Raw genomic sequence first — 16242 nt, 5'->3', positions numbered from 1 at the left:
TGAAAAACGGCAAAACCACAGCAAAGAAATCTTCGTTTGAAGGATTCTTACCATTGTGTTTCATTCTTTGTATGTTGTTAAACCATTCTTTATCAGTTTGTCAAATCTTGCAAAATACAGTGATACATTGGAATACGAACTTAGTCCGTTCCAGGACCCTGTTTGACATAGAACAGAGCTCCTTCGTGGCTAAGCGGTTAGCATATGCGCCTTTGGCATTGGAGACCCGGATTCGTTTCCCGGCGGGAGCTTATGTGATTCGGATTCCACGTTAATCAGTAGGTCCCGTCTCATATAGCCTCGCTGTTGAAAGGGACGTTAAACTCAAAATCAACTCAACATTGACATAGAACAGATACAAAAGAGCACAATTAGCAGCAAAAATCACGAGATGCTTTCCCTTGGAGACACGTAAGCACAAACACACACGAAACGTGCTGGGCGTTCTCATCCCAAGTTGCTGGAGTTCTGGAGACAATACTCGGCTAAATATTTCTAAAATTTTATACATGCAAAATATGAAACGAAAATAATAAAACACAGCAATCGATCTGGCACTTAGTTTATTTTTCGACTGTAAACATAAAAAAAATATAGACATACACATTTGTTCAATGGGTGAGGGAGGGGAAGGGGGAGGGTTAAAACATTGCCAAAGCGAACTACAAGAATACACAATAGAATTCAGATCAATTATTATTGTAAAGTTAACTGACTTGAATTCTACTGAATATAATAAACAACATATACATGAGGAATGCATATTTATTTTCCCTGTGTCTCACAACTCTCTAGTTTTTCTTCTCTTTCTTTTTCAAATTCACACAAGAAAGCAATCTACCCTCGTATACAAGAGTAGATTTCATTATATTAATATTTTATTTTTCCTTTAAAAAAAAGTTCATAGCACTACAAAAAGAAAAATGCACTGGTTTTACACAGAGAATAAAACTTTCTCAGAAAGCACATACTCAACAGTTGTCATAATCACACCCCCAAAATGAAATTTACAACCAAGTTAACACAGCTGCCAATTCAGTCACAACACTCATTATCATCAAAAGTCTTAATTACTTTCAAAACTTTTTCAACGAAATAGTTTTTTTCTAGTTCTTAATCAAAGCTTCCATTTCATTTCTACATACTTGTAACATTTCTAAAACAAATAAATAAAATAAAAGTGTACCTAGTTAGTCGAGTGGAAAACGAAATAGAAAACTACTTTGAAATTTCTCGTGTTTTAGAATTTCCTATATACATACACAGGTATATAATACTGTGAAATCAATGATTTTTATTATTTTTCATTTTTAGCTTAGCGTATACATTAAACTGAAGCTAGGTTTCGAACTTACTTAAGCTGCCTCCATTTATGTTTTCAAACTCAACACTTTATTCTACTTTCAATTATTACATCATCTTGTACAGTCGGAAACAAAAGTAGTACTCTCCTCTCCTCGAAGATCTTATTCAATCTTCAAACTTTATATGCCTCAAAAACTGTCAAAACACACTGTAAATAGTTCTATCAAAGAATTTATGATTAATACAATTCAAATCGAGGAATTTTTAGCTTATCACTGACAGAATGTTTATTTCTTAGACAATTAAATGGCGCATTGTGTTCATTTTAATACTTGTTTTATGTTTTCAAAATATTATGTAAACAAAATAATTATACCAGCCTATTCGGGCCACAGCTTCAACGAATGTTTCACTAACTTGAATCAGAAATACAAACCTACTCTTTTTCGTCAATCGTACGTTTTCAAAATACGGCAAACTGCATTCTGCTGAACAGTGAAAACATACGAAGGAACCTATCCAAGATCTTACCAATTGCTTTCAAAGCTTGTTTTCGACTGTACAATATGCAAATAAATATGTTTTAACCTATAATGGTTCAAATTTCCCACCTTGTACGTTACACCACTGGAAACAGCATGGTCCCTATGTTTACAATAACAGGAGCTGAGTGTAAATGTTAAAACTACGTACAAACTCTCTTTAATTACTGCAATTGAACGGAGTTCCGATTATCTCCAATATTTTTTTCCGTCGTAACAAAATACTTTGATTCAGCAGTGCATTTATGTACAATGTAAAAATAAAATTGATATGTGCTGTTCACAATACCACGTACTTAACGATCCCTACATCATTTCGTACAGTGTTTTGTTACAAATGAATTTTGATGTTCTATAGTAGAATATAACACGTTTATATTATCTTTCTTTTAAAGAAACCCATAACCTTACGTTACAACCCAATACTTTCTTATTCCACATACGAATACCACTCAATTACCCAAAAACTATTTTATCCATTTGAAATAAATAGACATGCGCAATACATCACTTCCTATTGTCTACTGCTGTGGTGAATACTGTATAAACAATAATGTGAATATTACAGATAAGTTTTTATGCTTTCTTAAAAAAATGATCAGAGACTCTTCATTTAAATATTATCATAAGTATTAAATATCTTATTTAGAAAATAAAAAGGTTAGGAGAAATGCAAATCTACTGAAAACTATAATAGAATCGTTAAAGTTCGCGGAAAGTTTTCGCCAAAGAGTAATGAAAATCTAAATTTTACATTATTGAATTTGTTACAGAAATTACCATTTCAAAGAGGACACTATTCTACACTATTACTTCTAACAATTTATTAAGCACGCAACTATTACTTTATAGTATGTGTTGTCATCAGAATCTTGTATGGTTGATATTGTTACTTAAAACTCTCATTGTTTTCTTCTTAAAAGTCCTTTAACTTCCCGAACAGTTTAATGCAAGTCAGTGTCATTACACATTGACGTTTACTCTACTCTTTTTATTGTGTTACATTGATATAATTAGATTTTTGCTGCAAAACGTTCAGCAATTCTTATGTGGAGTACCCAAGACAGGTTCTCACGATGAAAATTCACTTATATCTTTAAGATGCTTCTCTAACAATTTCAGGCCTATTTTTGTCTCGTACCTACATTTGATGATTTCACGGACGAACAACAACGCAAAATCACTGGCCTTAATTAAAACCCAATATTTAGTTAGATGAACTGTTAAAGCTCCAATTATGTTTATCAACTCTTAAAATCAGACTAGGGATCTCTTCCAGTATCCAAAGTGAACGCTACACCTTCAATTACATCTTTAAATTTTAAAAGATCATACCTTACTAGCAATGTAGTGGGTTATGGTCTCGGATGAATACAGAAACAGATTTTTCTTAGTGTTCATGTTCGTGACGAGTATCTTACGAAAATAATGTAATTTTTTTATATTTGATTTTTATTTATTTACTTATTTGTTTCTACGTAAGAAATTATTTATGTAAAGTCACCTACAAAGCTATGCACAATACTACTTCCTAATCATACTCTATTTCTACGCATACGGACGCCTTATTCAATATTTTTATCATTTGATATTTTAGCGGCACTTGGCCAGCATTTCGCAATTCTGGTTTCAAGCGATGACGCTATGAAATCCACGTGCAATTTACAGTAAAATCTGAAATAATTTGTCTTCAACGATATATATATTTGTAGGCAGGGTTTTAAAAAAAAAAACCTATGCCTGAAGGTACGAATGTTGCAACAATGGTTTCCTTGCACGTTTACCAGAAAATATTTCTTACATTCAAGATGACAATTAGCACACAGCAAGGAGACTATTTATTATTATTTCTCCGATCTCTGAACTTAATTTTTATTACGCTTACATAGCATCCATGTTTCTTATTGATTTGAAAAAGACTGTATGTGATTTTCTTAAAACAGTTATACATTTCATTTATTTTTGAGACAATAGATACGTTTCGAAACTACTTATCTCCAGACAGAACTTCTAAAATACAGCAATGAAAGTCTTTCAGTTTATCCCTTCTTAGTATTATTAAATATTAGAAGTTAGTATGCTTTTTTTGTTTTACTAAAGTTATCGAAAGTTATACCTCTCTCAAACTGTGGAATTTCACAGATCAGGACTTTCTTCATACGTATTTCCAACTTCCTGTAACATAAATTTAAAAAAAAAAATAATATGCTACAGTTTGCATGATAACTTCATTTAGAAACTGTCAATCCTGACGATAAATGTTCAAGACTGGGGGAATGATATTTGCGGCAAATCAACACAAAAAGAAGCAAAACAACACAAGCTAGAAGCTTTTTCATTTAGTCGTGTCATAATACATAAAGTTTTAAAACAAAATGTCATCCTGCAATATTTTCAAATGACTTCTCCTTTGAGTCTTACAAGATTTCCAACCTTGAGATTTTTTAAAGCAACTTTTTTAAAATACAATTATGAGATTCAACAGCAGAAAAATTGAGAATAAGCCGGAAGACAGGCATGAAAAAAAAAAACTGAGAAAAACAACAACTACACACTTTACACTCAAGAAGCATTCACAAAAGAGTTAAAAAATAAAAAATGTACGTATTAACTCAGTTAATACAATTAATATGGAAATGTTGCGGTTACTTACACGTAACAGGAATGCATGTTAGAAAATACATTGTGCATTGTTAACAGTATAGTTAAACATATCTACAATTAACTTTAATAAAAATAAGATGAGAAAAAAGAACAATATTGTAAATGTGCTAGCAATGTTATTAGGACCATATCCTTTTGACTTAATAACACAGCCCAAAAGACAGTCTTACGAAGAAAAATCGTTAAATGCAATTTCTGCAAAGAAAAGCAACAATTTGTAGAAATTCAACTGTTTGTACACATACACACACACATATATATATATATATATATACATTCATACATTGTAAACAGAAGGAATTAGACCCACGGAAGTCAGTAGTAATTTTATATATATATTATATTGAAAAAAAACATAAATAAAAGCAAAACTGATATTTTCCAGTGATATTATCGGGCACTTTCTTCCATGTTGTACAGAATTTTCTTTTCTAATATAATAATTCATTAATAAATCAGCATATTAATTAAGACTTTTATGATATCATTTTGACTCGCCTTTCTCATTATTACTTTTTTTTTGTAAATCATAAATACAAAAATATTATACACACGCACACACACACAGACTTATGAAAATACTTAAAAGTATTCTTTTTATATATATATTATTTATATATATATATATTTATATATAGAGCAATAGTTAACTCACATTATTACATACAAAAACCAGTGCCGCAAAGCAGGAAAGATACTTCAACACTGAACAATTCCTTTCCTTAGCAACTTCGGTAATCGCAGTAATCAAAGAAGAAAAAAAAATCATCAGATTAAAATCGTTCTTTTTTTTTTTTTTATGTTGTGCACACTCATTGGAAATATATTTATATATATATGGATACAAATGTTCATTACATTCCAAATATATTTAACATCGTACAGTTAACATAGTTCATACGGCCTCCTCCCGTAGTTTTTTTATACAACAGTGCCTTTCCTAAGGCACTTGTGCTCTAATAAAAAAGGCTGCGTATAGAATATAAATATTCTAAAGAAACAAAATACTCTTTTCATTCTTTCTTTGTAAGAAAAATAGGTAATAAAAATAATATAAAAAACAATAGGTATTTCCAGACGCGCGCTTGAAGCGCGATTATTTTTTTTATATAAAATAATTACAAACTATGCTATAAATCATGTAATTTCTTCCTTAAAAAATAAATAATACTCATTTAATATTACTACTATAAAAGCAAATATTGTATACCATTAAATGTCCTCTTATAATTCCACCTATATAAATATTGTAACCATACTTAAAATAAAATGAACTAAAAATTACCTTCAAACAACCAGCACATTTTTTTTCTTTCTTTTACCCGTTTGAAGGAAAGACGGTTAACAACAACACGCTTGATCAGGAGGAGCAAATTAGGGGGGGCGAAAAAGTACTTAAAAAAACTTTTTTTTTTTTAACAGTACATAATGTGAGATTATTTCCATGGCAGTTTCCGTTGCTCGGAACAGTTACATGATATATAGCATTTTCGCGTGCATTCCATTTTTCATATACATATTACAACTTACTGTACAATAACAAGATAGAAAGAATGGTGCAATTTAATTGGATAAAAAGCATTTTCTTATATATATATTATATATATAATATTTATAGAATCTATAACTTGTCTCTCTACAATCTACTTACAGTGTCAGCAAACAATAAAGTGGGATAGTCAAAGAGAGTGAAGCTTAATAGAGCCATTCTCTAGGATCTAAGTTCAGAAATATATGCAGCAGCATAAAAGCACCAGGTGTCGGAAACAAGAAGTGTGTAGAACGAACACTGATATTAATATATATTTACACATCTCAGCATTTATCTAAATACTCGCCACCACTATTTTTTTTCTTTCTTTTTTCTGGTGTCTTAGTTAAGTGAAAACAGATTCACACACAAGTACTCAATTTCCCCGAATTCACTACAGAGTCGTCCGTCCCACACTACACTGAGATGCAAATCCCGTTTCTTCACTGCCGAGTACGAATGTACTTCAAGTATTTCTACGTAAAATAAACAATATCTTCTTGATGAGTCAAACGGCAAAAACATTGTGAAAAAAAAAAAGTTCCAACTACACAGCTGATCGTGATGGACAAGCACTTTGAAAAAGTAAATGTTTAAAAAGCTTCTTCCCAGATGAACATTCACAGAGTTAAAAACCTCACTGGAAAAAAAAAAATCCCCAACAGTCAATGGAAATGACAATGTACCCCCAGGCAAGGATATGACGTCTTATGTTCAGTATCTTAGTATACTACACATACGTAGCAATTGCTGAGGGAGACTGCTCGCCTGGCCGTCTTTTACCAGCACCATACTGTCCAATAAACGACCCATCTTCAGTAAATCGTCCTGAAGAAACAAAGAAAAAAACATGAAGTAATTCCATCTACTCTAACCTATTCATATCATATATGTTTACTACGAGGAGTGATAAGAAAGTAAAATTACAAAGCCTGCAAAGAAACGTGTATATATCATTTCATACAACGAATACAGCCAACATATAGTACATATATTACGTTATTTTTCGACATAGTCTCTATATGGGTTGAAGCATTTGTCGCATCGTGGGATGAGTTTGAAGATTCCCTTCTGGTAAAAATCCTGTCCTTGCATGTTCAGCCACGTTGTCACGAAGTGATTCACTTCCTCGTTTGAAGCAAGGTGACAGCCTCCTACTTAGGCGCTCCTTCACGTGCGGGAACAGGTGAAAGTCGCATGCAGCGAGGTCCGGGCTGTAGGGAGGGTGGACGTTGATGACCCAGCGAAAATGCGTCAACAGTGTGGTGGTCTTCTCTACAAGCCACAAACTTTCAATACCATTCTTCTGCGACATGCTGACAAGATATTACAGTTTCTCCGTAAACCTCTACCAGCTGCTGGTGAATATCAGCCGTGGTTACATGTTTCGCTTACAGAAATCGAATAACTGATCGGACTTCTTTCTAAACGAGATGCAATTTGTGTTTACTTACAACTAGCGACTTAGGTGGTGGATGGCTGAAACTGCTGTTGCCAACTCCATGTGTTACAATTACCACACACTCCTCATTCCTCTATAATAGACGAAACTCCAGAAATATTGGCCTTGTAACCTTAATTTCTGATCCTCCCTCGTACCTTTATTGCAGTCATTCCAACTAAATGCTCTGAGTCACCAGTCTGTTTGCTCCCCTTTCAGTAGACCACACAGAGAGGAAAAGGAGTAAGCAGAAAATCTAGCGTTGAGGAAAGAAGCAGTGGTTGCAGACAAATCAGAATATCGATGACGTAGTCTGATGCTTCGCAGTCATACTCTATTAGTACACTGCCATCTCCCAGCTCAATCTCTTCCCCTTCTTTTGATTGTATGAACGTGTTCCTCTGAAACAGCTGAAAACAGGGCCGGCTCTATCATATGTGCAACACGTGCATTTATTTACACAGGGCAGCACAATCTGTCATAACTGTATTATTTAAAATAAATATTTCTCGTTGGAAACAGACTTCATGATGATGGTAGTTAAATTTATTAAGCAGACCTTCTACTTGAATACCACATTTATAAATCATGTTTAGGTCGAATTAGTTTAAGGTCATATGGACAGTGCTAAAGCAAATGGTCAAATAAATTACAGCATGAATTGCTTGATTGTTGTAGAATACAAGAACTCAATTCTCAAACAGTAGCGAAAACCTGTTCCATTTAGCTAGTTTTCACAGTTTTGATACGAAAACTAGTCTTGTCTTTGTCGCAAACAAGTTCCTTAATATTGAAAGTGGAAACAAGCTTTTTAAAAACTTTTTTAGCAGATGTAGAAAGAAAACCAAGAAAAGATAATAAAACGTGACTTTCAAGATTCAATAGGCACAAAGCCTTTCCCGATTACATTTAATTCGGGAGTTAACATCTCTAGGATTTAAGAGACAACGAAATGTTATTTAGGATTCCGTAATACTTGCAGCTTGATATTTTAATGTTTGAATCACTGTTTTTGTACTATCGGTTCCAATGCCAGCGCAATACTGATGGCGCATTAAAACGAATCGATACCATTACAACTTCTGCTGCATAGAATTCAAGCTCTTCGGTCGTGATTCGGAGCCGCCCACGTTAATAGTTGATCCGGTCCTTCATAACCTCGTTGACGTGTAAGGAGGAAAACACAAAATCCAGAATATTTTCAAATCTTACAGACCATAAATGTGTTCACTTCTTTTTTTTCTGAAACTTTTTTTTTTTTTAATCAACACTGTCCTTATTCGGTACCGATTCATTTCGGAGTCTGTTTCATTACAAATAAAACGAGTCATTTGTATACTTTTGTAGTTAGGAACACAAATGCGTTCTATTTCAAGTATTGTATGCATTCAAGAGAGCGAGAGAGAGAAAGAACTAGTTCAATTCCCTACAAGTAATCTTCGGAATGGATCAAAGGAGAGTTAAAACTTGGAAATGGGAGTGACGTTTATAGGTCAGCATCCTCACGACTATAACCTTTAGGTTAATGGAAACGGATAATTAATGAAAGCGAATGATGAAGTAAAATGGTGAAATGAGAAAATAGAACTTCTAGATGACACACGGACACGATGTTGCCCATCACAAACTCACATGGCTGGAATCGAACCACGAATTCCTTGCACCGAGTGAGGAGTGCTCTATCATTGAACTACTGTGCCCCCTCCCCTCAAGCCAGCAGAAACTGGGGAATGATGTCCCATTTTAATCAGGATATTTTTTTAAAAATTTCTTCGATCTGATGATGTAAAAATGGATTTTTTTTTTCTTTCTTCAAAATTCCAGTAGCGAAACTTATAAAAAGGAAACCTGAATGATTTTCCCTCTATTTCCGATAGGTACGTGATATCGATAAGCAGGCACTAGCGTTTGAAAGCCTTTTAAATTACAAATAAAACTAGATGTCATTTATCTTCCGAACATAATTATTTTCCGATCTACGGCCGCTTAAGTAAACATCAACAAAATTACAGAAAAAAACCGTCGAGGTCGAAAAAAAATAGATACAGTGCAGGGTTAAAGTGAGGGGGAACGGGAGAGGACGTGTACAATATGGCGTCCCCCTTGCTTCCTTAAAAAAATAAAAAAAAAAATACAATGGGAAAAGATAGGCACGGGAAACGGCGTAACGTCGTGCGTACCCTTACCTTTTCTGATCCACTTTTACCCCTGACCCAGTGTACACATATGGTTAAATTATACATATACATATAGTTATGCATGTACATCAGGTGTTCAAATATGGCGCTCACGGACTACCGAGCACTATTCTACGAGTCAAAGCGAAAAATATATATAATTGTATACCTACGGGTCCTCGTCTAAAGACGCGAATTGCACTATGTGGCAACGTCGCATATAAAGAACCATTATCAAAATTACATTGACTCTTTCCAGCTGGAAGTTAAAGTCGTTATACGTTGACACTAGCACTATTCATTAGCATAATAATTGATATAACTGCTTGATGGATTCGTAGAGCAATGCTAATGGTTCCAATTAATCTGTAACGTTGCCACATAGTGAAATTTTGGTTCCTTATAGCGACTGAAGGAGGACTCTGGAAGGTATACCATACGATTTTTGCTTTATTTTGACTTGCAGAACAGTTGTTCGTGGGTGCCATTTTCAGAACACCCGATATACAAAGCCGTATTTACATTTTATTTATTTAGTTATTATCTTTTATTACGCTGAACTTAAAAATTAAAGTATGTGACACAAAACTATGGACTGCAAAAACACTTAAAGCTATGATGATGTTAACAGCCTACAAACTACTAACTAGGGGTACAGAACATAAGCAATGCTATACAGGCTACCACTGTTACAAGGGGGGGGGGGGAGAGAGAAAAAGATGCGGGATCTTATTTGGGAACTACTGCTAACAAAAACAGGTGATGTGTCTTACTACAAGTTAAATAATCGAAGAAAAAAAATAAACTACGCAAAAATAGTAAAATGACTTCTACTTAAAGAAAGAAAAAAAATAGCGTTACATGTATTACCTGACGAACATTGCTACACAAGGGTTGCATAAGCAGAGGACGAAGCCTCTTCTGGTTTCCTCTGCCGACCGTACTGTCCTATAAAGGATCCGTCTTCATTCATACCTTCTATTGAGATTCCATGAGAAAAAAATATGTATCTTAAATTAGGATTAAAAGCAAACAAATAGGATGAACATAAACATAAAAATTAAAAAAATAAATTAATTAAATGAAATGAAGTAATGGAAACAAAAAACTAAACAAAAGATTCTCATATATAGCAGCATCCAATGGAATAAAATTGCTTTTTTTTACAGCCATTCTTTGGCAGCCTAGTTGGTAGTATCAAACTAAATATTTATTTGGAACACCTGAGACAGTCATTCAACCTGAGAAATTAAACACACTATATCGGATACGTAACTTGTTAAAAATAACTTATATAATCCCATATACTAATAAAACTAACATGACAAACGTATGCCAAACTCGAATATTTATATAAATACATGATATTCAACAATGTGTTTGATGATACAGAGTTAGCATAAATGATTCATTCGTTTTGAAAAGGCTATATTTTCAAAAAGTACTACACGTACACATATGAAAGGTATATGAAAAGAAGCACAAAATCAACAAGTTTATACACCCTCTACAAATGTTCAATATGTGCCCCCCTTTGGTGATACGACGCACGTCCTGACGATACTCGGGCTCACTTTATACATTTTGTAGCACAGTCTTGTCAATTGTCTGCACTGCAACACTGATGCGTTCTTTGAGCTCGACTAAAGTTTGCGGTAGTAGGGGGTAGGTAAACAAGGTTTTTAACGTACCCCACAGGAAGAAATCGCAGGGCGTTACATCAGGAGATCTGGGAGGTCAGGGAAAAAAAAGTCAGGTCATTCTCACCAATACACCCAATCCAACGATGCGGGATATGCCAAGACGGGATACCCCTCCTTCCCATACAAACTTGGTGAGTTTGTGGTTCTTTTCATATATCTTTCATGTGTGTATGTGTCATACTTTTGAAAATATAGCCTTTTCAAAACCAGTGTGTCCACACAATATGGCGAAAGAAAATCCCTGACTTTCCATGACTAAAGTTCTAGAATTCCCTGACCATTGAATAACTAAAAAGAGATAGTAAAAAGAAAGAAACCCCAGCCTCCATCCTACCCATAGTTGGTCTTGTTCTCTCTCCACTTCTGTTTCTTTCTTTATTCAATTTTCTTTAATCCAAAAGAATATAAATTTACAAATATATGCATTAGGCTGATATTGATTATATACTACACAGAATGTCAAGTTACAAACGAAAGTGTGCAGTATACAGAGTACTTAAGACATGAAAAAAATTACACATTATAAAACCAATTACACAGCATTATAATATTGCTTATAGTAATAAACAGTTTATATATGATTTAACTGATCACAAAGGAAAACATTATGTAACACATACTTTGCCGGTGAAGTTGATAAATGCAACCCATTTAACAACTTGTTTTCATCCTTTCTCGCATAGCTTTCTTCTCATTGATTTGAATATTCTTTTTGTTGTCTCCGCAATTCAATTTTCTTCTCTTCTTCCTCCAGCTCCTTTAGTTGTTGCTGACCGTTTCTCTCTCCTCACCAGCATTCATTTCTCTTTTCTTTTCCAAATACACCTGATATTGTCACATTGAACTGCTCATTGAATTTATCATGTCTCTTGGAATTGTCAATCCTGACGATCCACCTATTCTCATCACAGAATCACATAATCACATATGATCCATTGATCCACCAGCGATTCTTCTTGTAAGTTCTCAACAATGTGTTTTTTGTTTATTGAAGAAAACATTTTCAACAAATGCGTTTCCATGAGAGAAGATAAAATACAGCTTCAAAACAGACCATAAGTCAACGAAGTTCTTCTCATTTCCTAAGAGTAAGTAAAAAAAATAATCAAATCCAATACCATCTGCATCCTTGGCTACGAAATCACTGAAGTGTTCCTTAAATCCTTCAGTGTAAGATTTCACTGCAAGCTGGAAATACTGTTTCTTCGCGTTCTCAGCCACTTGTTCAGATATCCCCTTGACACCACGCAATTCTTCTATAACAGCATCTACTCTTTTGAGCAAATATGCCAGGATGCAGTTACATGAGTTTCTCGCAGATAATTAGTTTCAACAACTATTTCAAAAAACACTGTATCCCTCAATTATCATCATTGGGAACACCACATTTTGCATCCAGTAACAGTCAAGAAATTAACACTATTTCATAAATTCAATAATTGAACAATGAATCTAAATGAAATTTTCCCTGACTCTCCCTTATACATTTTTATTTCCTTGACCTTTCCCTGACTTTTACTCAGGGTGTCTACTGAGTTTCATTTTCAAAATTCCAGTATATTCAGTACAACTATCAGCAAAATTCCTGTATTTAATACTTTTTTTTTTTTTTTAAAGGAATAATCACTCTTGATGATTTCAGGTTTGTAATTGTTTTGCCATCAAAAGAATATCTTATTTTTAATAAATTTAGTTAACCTTGATTTCTTCTTAAAAGGCCTCCCAACTCCCCTCACAGTCCTCCACTCCACCCATTGTTTTAAATGTTTAATTACAAACTGTATAGAACTTTTGCTTTGAAAAAATTTACAATCTCAATGGATACAAAATTGTTTCTTAAGACTATTAAAACAATTAAAAAAAAAAAAAAGGGTTGTTGACAAATTACCAGTTTCATGATATTTCCAGTATGTGAATCAAAATTCCAGTATATTTCCAGTATTTTCAGTATCAGTTGATACCCTGTTACTGATTTTCCAGAATGTGGACACCCTGAAAACGAATGAACCATTTCTGCTAACACTTCATTTAGCAAACATATTCTATACATTTTAGTTAAGGGAAAAATAGGTATCTTGTATTTCGCTAAAAGATGCTTAATTTAGCCATAATCATGGGGAAAACTGTGCAAATATATTAATTCTCAAATTGAACGATTCCACTAAGTATATGAATTATTTTTTATTCATTTTTCTGTATTTTTTTCTTCACTGCAAAATTTAAATCTTACAAGCTCTGCGTAATTCTTTTACTATTTACACTCGGACCAAAGGAATTAACTGACATTTGAAGGAGCACGTGCATCCCTATTGACATGTGAATATTTCGCTAAGCGTTCAGTCTGCTTCTTCAATCTCGGTTGATAAACACTTCTGATCATGTGTTACAAGGCGGCAACGTTAGAATATATATATATATATATATAATTGTTTTCATTGTTTTCCAGTAATATGTAATTCTGGAGAAGCTGCTAATATGTATAAACACATTAGCACATGTGAACAAGATATGCTATGCATGAACTGGAGAAAAAGCAGACGACTCCAAAACTTCGAAAGCAATTTACCCATCTTTTCTCCTTTGCCAATAGAATTAGACCTACCAGAAATAATTCTATCCTATATTGAAAATTTCATTATTTTCAGTTAGAAAAGAGTAATCTGAAATCTGGGGTATACAAGTTTACATAGATTTGTTATATATATTTAAGTGGTAATATACTGTACGATCAGCTCAAAAAGTCTGAACAAAGGTGAGGATAAGTACAGTAGTCTATGCTCCAACACTTTGAAGCAAAAGATTTTGACTTGATTTGATTTGATTTTAGCGTTCCTTCCAGCAGCAAGGCTATATGAGACGTGAACCTACTGATTAACATGGAATCCGAACCACATGACCTCCGCCGGGAATCGAACCCGGGTCTCCCACGTCAAAGGCGCGTACGCTAACCACTTAGCCATGAAGGAGCTCTTTTGAAGCAAAAGAGAATCTTAAATAATTTATATCTTTATTCTACATGGGGGAAGCATTACGTTAAGTTGTATTCGAACAACACACTGTAGTTTTTCATCCCACTAATTTTCTGTTTCTCAGGCAGGGAAAGCAATACTTGGACAAAATCAATAGTTAGGAGTACTAGGAATACATGAAAGACTACAATTAATTAATTAATGCGATGCAAAAGTCTTAGGTGATACTAATACTGACCTGTATCTCCCTCTCCATATTCAGCCATAGAATCTGTATCGCTTTCAGGCGGAACTTTTACATCGCTGCTCATAGAGCTTCGTCCATGAGATTTATCATCGAGGCTGAAAAAGATAGGCAGGACAATATTAAAATTTCCAATATCAAGTACATATTGAATAAGACTAAATCTACTGCGTATCTTTATTTAAGTATGGCATTTCTATACAGCTTAAACCCTGAATACTTCCGCCAAAACACATACAAATCGCGCCATTTGACTTCTTAGGCTAAGAACAAATAGAACACACAGGATAGGGATCGTCCGTCAATTTCCCCATGTCGAATCCTTATAATAATGAAATATGATGTAAAAGGTCTCTATGGGTTCGCCATATTTCCTACAATTACCAAAACAATAGAATTGAGTTGATTTTGATTTTAACGTCCCTTTCAACAGCGAGGCTATGAGACGGGACCTACTAATTAACGTGGAATCCGAACCATATGAGCTCCTGCCGGGAATCGAACCTGGGTCTCCCACGCCAAAGGTGCGTACGCTAACCACTTAGCCACGAAAGGAGCTCCCAGAACAACAGAGAAACAAACAAAGGAACGAAAATTATCCAGAGTTTATTGCACTTCATTGCTCTACAGCCGAACTTGGTATTATTCGTGTACTTCTGTTCTGCACATTTAATCCGACCTATAGGGAGTGGGAATTTGTACCATATACAAAATATTCATCATGCTGAAGAGCGGTGCTTGTTTTCATTTATTTTATTATTATTATTATTTTCGGGACACAGTACTGCCACCTTTCTCTTAAACTTTTTAAAAAGCATTTATATAATTTTGTAAATTCAGAAAATAAAAAATGGCTAAAGAAATATCACTTTTTAAAAGCTGAAACAAGCTCTTCGAAAGTATGGTTAATTGCCTCAATGTATTAAGATTTTTGATACATTATATTAGCCAGAACTTCTTGGGCTGACACTTGATGAATTTGAAATTAGAAAAGTAATACACAAATTCTGCTTAAATGAAAGAGAGAGAAGGTCATGATTTCCGTCAATACCTTAAAAAAAAAAAAAAAAAAAAAAAAAAAAAAAAAAAAAAAAAATGAAGTCCCGAACATATTACTTCGTCTAAACCACGCTTTTTAAAAATCTCCTCTTGGCAATAAATACAGGAGACTCGGTCGTAAAACATATGGCCTCTACGGGGCATGAAATATGTAAATTCGTTAAATATTTTGAATTTGATTATTTTCACGACCCCCATGCTTTCTTCACTACTATCTCGTTCGAAAATAAAACAGAAAAAATCAAGTGAATATATATATATATATATATATATATATATATATATATATATATATATATATATATATATATATATATATATATATATATATATATATATATCAAACAGTTGAGAAGAATCTCAAAACAGAATATGGACATTTTAAGAAATATTTACCCTATCTATTCAACGAAGTATTTTTGATAGCTTTCAATTGAAATAAAAGAAGTTAATCTGTATTTTTTTTCTTATATATAACCAAGGAACTTTTAATTACTATTACTCTAAAGATATAAGTATGCTGATATTAAGATAGACTCAAAAGATTTTTTAAAATCCTAAATTTTGCTTTCGATACAGGGATACTTGTGATCCATAGAACCTACTG

At 33.5% G+C, this 16242-nt stretch overlaps 1 protein-coding gene across 2 annotated transcripts in view; it reads right to left on the bottom strand.

Annotated features, from left to right (window-relative positions):
* Positions 1-3280: 3280 nt before the first annotated feature.
* The window catches only part of Nrg (Neuroglian), a 103270-nt gene continuing 90308 nt past the window's right edge, over positions 3281-16242 (bottom strand). Inside the window, exons 22-24 of one of the 2 annotated variants that reach the window (XM_081742239.1) lie at positions 14571-14674; positions 10531-10638; positions 3281-6870 (exon numbers count right to left, since the gene is read on the bottom strand). In XM_081742239.1, coding sequence (XP_081598365.1) covers positions 10544-10638; positions 14571-14674 — 199 coding nt within the window. In that variant the 3' untranslated portion in view covers positions 3281-6870; positions 10531-10543. The remainder of the gene's footprint in view (positions 6871-10530; positions 10639-14570; positions 14675-16242) is intronic. The other variant, XM_081742238.1, reaches the window with a different exon arrangement.

The sequence above is a fragment of the Thermobia domestica genome, chromosome 16 (assembly GCF_964235325.1).
Source record: "Thermobia domestica chromosome 16, izTheDome1.hap1.1, whole genome shotgun sequence".
Taxonomy (NCBI): Eukaryota; Metazoa; Arthropoda; class Insecta; order Zygentoma; family Lepismatidae; genus Thermobia; species Thermobia domestica.
Note: the sequence above shows the minus strand (reverse complement) of the source record. Positions and strands in the feature narration are given on the sequence as shown.